The sequence below is a fragment of the Bison bison genome, unplaced genomic scaffold (assembly GCF_000754665.1).
Source record: "Bison bison bison isolate TAMUID 2011002044 unplaced genomic scaffold, Bison_UMD1.0 scf7180017864475, whole genome shotgun sequence".
Taxonomy (NCBI): domain Eukaryota; kingdom Metazoa; phylum Chordata; class Mammalia; order Artiodactyla; family Bovidae; genus Bison; species Bison bison.
In genome coordinates, this window is record NW_011495036.1 from 22099 (window position 1) to 25981 (window position 3883).

General features: G+C 53.1%; 1 protein-coding gene across 1 annotated transcript in view; it reads right to left on the reverse strand.

Annotated features, from left to right (window-relative positions):
- Positions 1-3883, reverse strand: part of MROH2A (maestro heat-like repeat family member 2A) — a gene marked incomplete at its 3' end in the record, with an annotated part of 29955 nt that overhangs the window by 21995 nt on the left and 4077 nt on the right. The window contains exons 4-5 of the mRNA XM_010862062.1: positions 1745-1876; positions 1377-1539 (exon numbers count right to left, since the gene is read on the reverse strand). Of these exons, the coding sequence (XP_010860364.1) occupies positions 1377-1539; positions 1745-1876 (295 nt within the window). The remainder of the gene's footprint in view (positions 1-1376; positions 1540-1744; positions 1877-3883) is intronic.

Here is a 3883-nt window from a genome sequence, read left to right on the forward strand (position 1 = left end):
GGGGGAAGGGGAGGGGCGGAGGAAAAGAAGGAAGAGCCCTGCTCTTCCTGGGGCCCCAGGGAACAGAGAGGAGGCAGGGCGTGGGCCTCCCAAGGCGCCACTCCTTTGTTGTCTCCTAAACATATCAATAATCTCAGATATGCCGATGACACCACCCTTATGGCAGAGAGTGAAGAGGAACTAAAAAGCCTCTTGATGAAAGTGAAAGAGGAGAGTGAAAAAGTTGGCTTAAAGCTCAACATTCAGAAAATGGAGATCATGGCATCCCGTCCCATCACTTCATAGGAAACAGATGGGGAAACAGTGGGAACAGTGTCAGACTATTTTTTGGGGCTCCAAAATCACTGCAGATGGTGATTGCAGCCATGAAATTAAAAGACGCTTACTCCTTGGAAGGAAAGTTATGACCAACCCAGATAGCATATTGAAAAGCAGAGTCATTACTTTGCCAACAAAGGTTCGTCTAGTTAAGGCTATGGTTTTTCCAGTGGTCATGTATGGATGTGAGAGTTGGACTGTGAAGAAAGCTGAGCACCGAAGAATCAATGTTTTTGAATTGTGGTGTTGGAGAAGACTCTTGAGAGTCCCTTGGACTGCAAGGAGATCCAACCAGTCCATTCTGAAGGAGATCAGCCCTGGGATTTCTTTGGAAGGAATGATGCTAAAGCTGAAACTGCAGTACTTTGGCCACCTCATGCGAAGAGTTGACTCATTGGAAAAGACTGATGCTGGGAGGGATTGGGGGCAGGAGGAGAAGGGGACGACAGAGGATGAGATGGCTGGATGGCATCACCGACTTGATGGACATGAGTTTGGGTGAACTCTGGGACAGGGAGGCTTGGCGTGCTGCGATTCATGGGGTCGAAAAGAGTTGGACACGACTGAGAGACTGAACTGAACTGAAACATTCTAGAATGATGACCCAGACACTGAGTGAGATGGCGGTTAGGAGGAGGACAGCCGCGTGCCCTCTCCCATTGTGACACTCCGTTTTCTTGTGTACTGGTTCCCAGTGCCTCACTCATCCACGGGCCACTGCCCCACAAGGCCTGTGTGGAGCAGATGCTCAGTACGTGTGTGCAGACTGAAAAGGGAAAAAGGGAGGGAGCGAGGGAGAGAACGGGGCCAGAGGTGGGGGGCGAGGAAAGAGAGGTGTGCGAGAGAAGGGCCGGCAGGAGAAAAGACACAGGATGGGAGGCACAGGGAGGGGATCTCAGCAGCTGAGAGGGAGGGAGAGACACCAGAAGTGAAACAGAGGAACGCCAGAGGAAGGCAAGAAGAGGGAGAAATGGGAGGGGGTGGGGGCAGGGACCAGAGCAGAGGCACAGGGGTGGCCAGACGGGCAGACGCCGGGGCCCAGTCCCCACGAGCCCTACCATTGCCGTTGGCCAGCTTGGCCAGGGTGACGATGACAAATTCTTCCGTGAGGTTGAGGGGTTTGAGATGGTGCTGCAGCTCGTACATGACCAAGCTGAAGTGGTTTCGGGACAGGGCCACCAGGGTGTCGCTGGCCACCTCTGCCCTCATGTAGCCCTCCATCTGCAGGGCACGGGAGAACACGTGGCTTCACCAGCATTCCTGCCCCTCACCTACTCCAGCCCTGCTGGGGTCCCATGGGCCCCCTCAGCCTACTGTTGTTCCCGTGAGATAACCGGACAAGGGCCTCGGGCCTCCCATGCCTCACCCACCAGAGCCCAGCCCCCTGGGGTGGCGGCCAGGCGGGCGGGGGCAGGACATCCACTACCTCCAACATGTCCCTCATCTCCTTGGAGGGGATGGTGCCCAGCCTCTGGACGCAGCGCTCCTCCAGCTCTCCCTCCTGCTGGATGATCTCCTGGAGGATGTTGTAGATGTTGACTTTGCGCTGAGTGGAAATCTGGGGAACAAGTGTGGCGGGGGGGGAGGTCCAGGACCAGGCAGTGGGGCCTGGGAGCCCACATATCCACTGCGGTCTCCCTCCTGCTGGCCTTCCCCCTAAAACTTAGGAGACTGTGATTTATAATAAGACGTGTGTTTGGTCTTCACCCAAGCACAGAAGCCTGAAATCCTTGGAATTTCCTAAGCAATGAGAGTGACAAAGATGTCTTTTTTTGTTGTATTATTGAGATGATTTTTGGTCCACACCTAAGGATGGGAGGGTTTCCCTGGTGGCTCAACTGGTAAAGAATCCACCTGCCATGTGGGAGACCTGGGCTCGATCCCTGGGCTGGCTGGGAGGATCCCCTGGAGAAGTGAATGGCTACCCACTTCGGTATTCTGGCCAGGAGAATTCCGTGGACTGTAGTCCACGGGGTTGCAAAGAGGCGGACAAGACTGAGCGACTTTCCCTTTCACTTGAAGGCTGGGGAATGGTTGGCAGGAGAACCCATCATCTGACTAGAGCACTAGCACTTTCAGTCCCAACCACTCGGACCCCCAAGGAGGAGAGTGGGGCTGGAAGTTGAATCAATTGCCAATGGCTAGTGATTTGATCAACCATGCCTAGATAGTGAAGCCTCCATAAAAATCCAAAAGGACAGGGTTCAGAGAGCTTTAGACTGGTGAACACATGGAGATTTAGAGGGGATGGGAGGCCCAGAGAGGACACGGAAACTTCACGCCCTTTCCCATACCCTTACCCTATGCATCTCTTCCATCTATCTGGTCCTGAGCTATAAGAAACTGGTAAGTAAAAGATTTCTCTGGATTTTGTGAGCCCCTCTGGAAAATTCATTAAACTCGAGAAGGGGGTCATGGGAACCTCCAGTCTTTAGCCAATTGGCCAAACTTACCACTGGTATCTGAAGCACGGGCCAGGCTGGGGTGGTCTTATGGGTGCATGCGTGCATGCTGAGTCACTTCAGTTGTGTCCAACTTTTTGTGACCCTATGGACTATATATAGCCCGCCAGGCTCCTCTGTCCATGGGATTCTCCAGGCAAGAATACTGGAGTGGGTTGCCATGCCCTCCTCCAGGGGATCTTCCCAACCCAGGGATTGAACCTATGTCTCTTATGTCTCCTGCATTGGTGGGCAGGTTCTTTACCACTAATGCTACCTTAATGGGACTGAGCCCTTAACCCATGGAATCTGACACTATCTCCAGGCAGACATTGTCAGAATTGAGTAAAACTGTAGGACCCCCACCCCCAGCTGGTGTCAGCAGATTGGCTTGAGGCGGGGAATCCATACATTGAAATTGGATGCCGTATGATTAACACTCCAGCTGGTTGATGAACCCATGATCCTCAAACCGCCCCATCTCTGCCCCCACCTCCAGCCTGTCTCACACCCCTCTCCCCTCTCCCATCAGACTCATCCAACTGGCCCTGCCCCCATGGCCTGCATCTGTCCTCGCTACTCAGCAAGACAGGGGTCAAACGGTCAGCATACAGGGTCCTCCACAGACTTGGCACTGACCCTCTTGCAAAGTTCAAGACAACATGCTCTATTTTGCTTCCTACATAGCTCTGGTCACCATTTTAAGTGACCTGAATGGGTCAATAGGTTGACAAATAGGTTTTGCAACCTGATCACTCCTGGAGAGTCAGATTTGACAATGACTCTCATTCAACCAGGGATGGTACACCACCAAGAAAGAAAGGTGGATGCTTCTCTCCATGGAGCCTCATTTGGGAAGCACTGGACCACTATCAGTTCAGTTGCTCAGTCGTGTCCGACTCTTTGCGACCCCATGAATCGCAGCACGCCAGGCCTCCCTGTCCATCACCAACTCCTGGGTTCACTCAGACTCACGTCCATTGAGTCAGTGATGCCATCCAGCCATCTCATCCTCTGTCATCCCCTTCTCCTCCTGCTCCCAATCCCTCCCAGCATCAGAGTCTTTTCCAATGAGTCAACTCTTCACATGAGGTGGCCAAAGTACTGGAGTTTCAGCTTTAGCA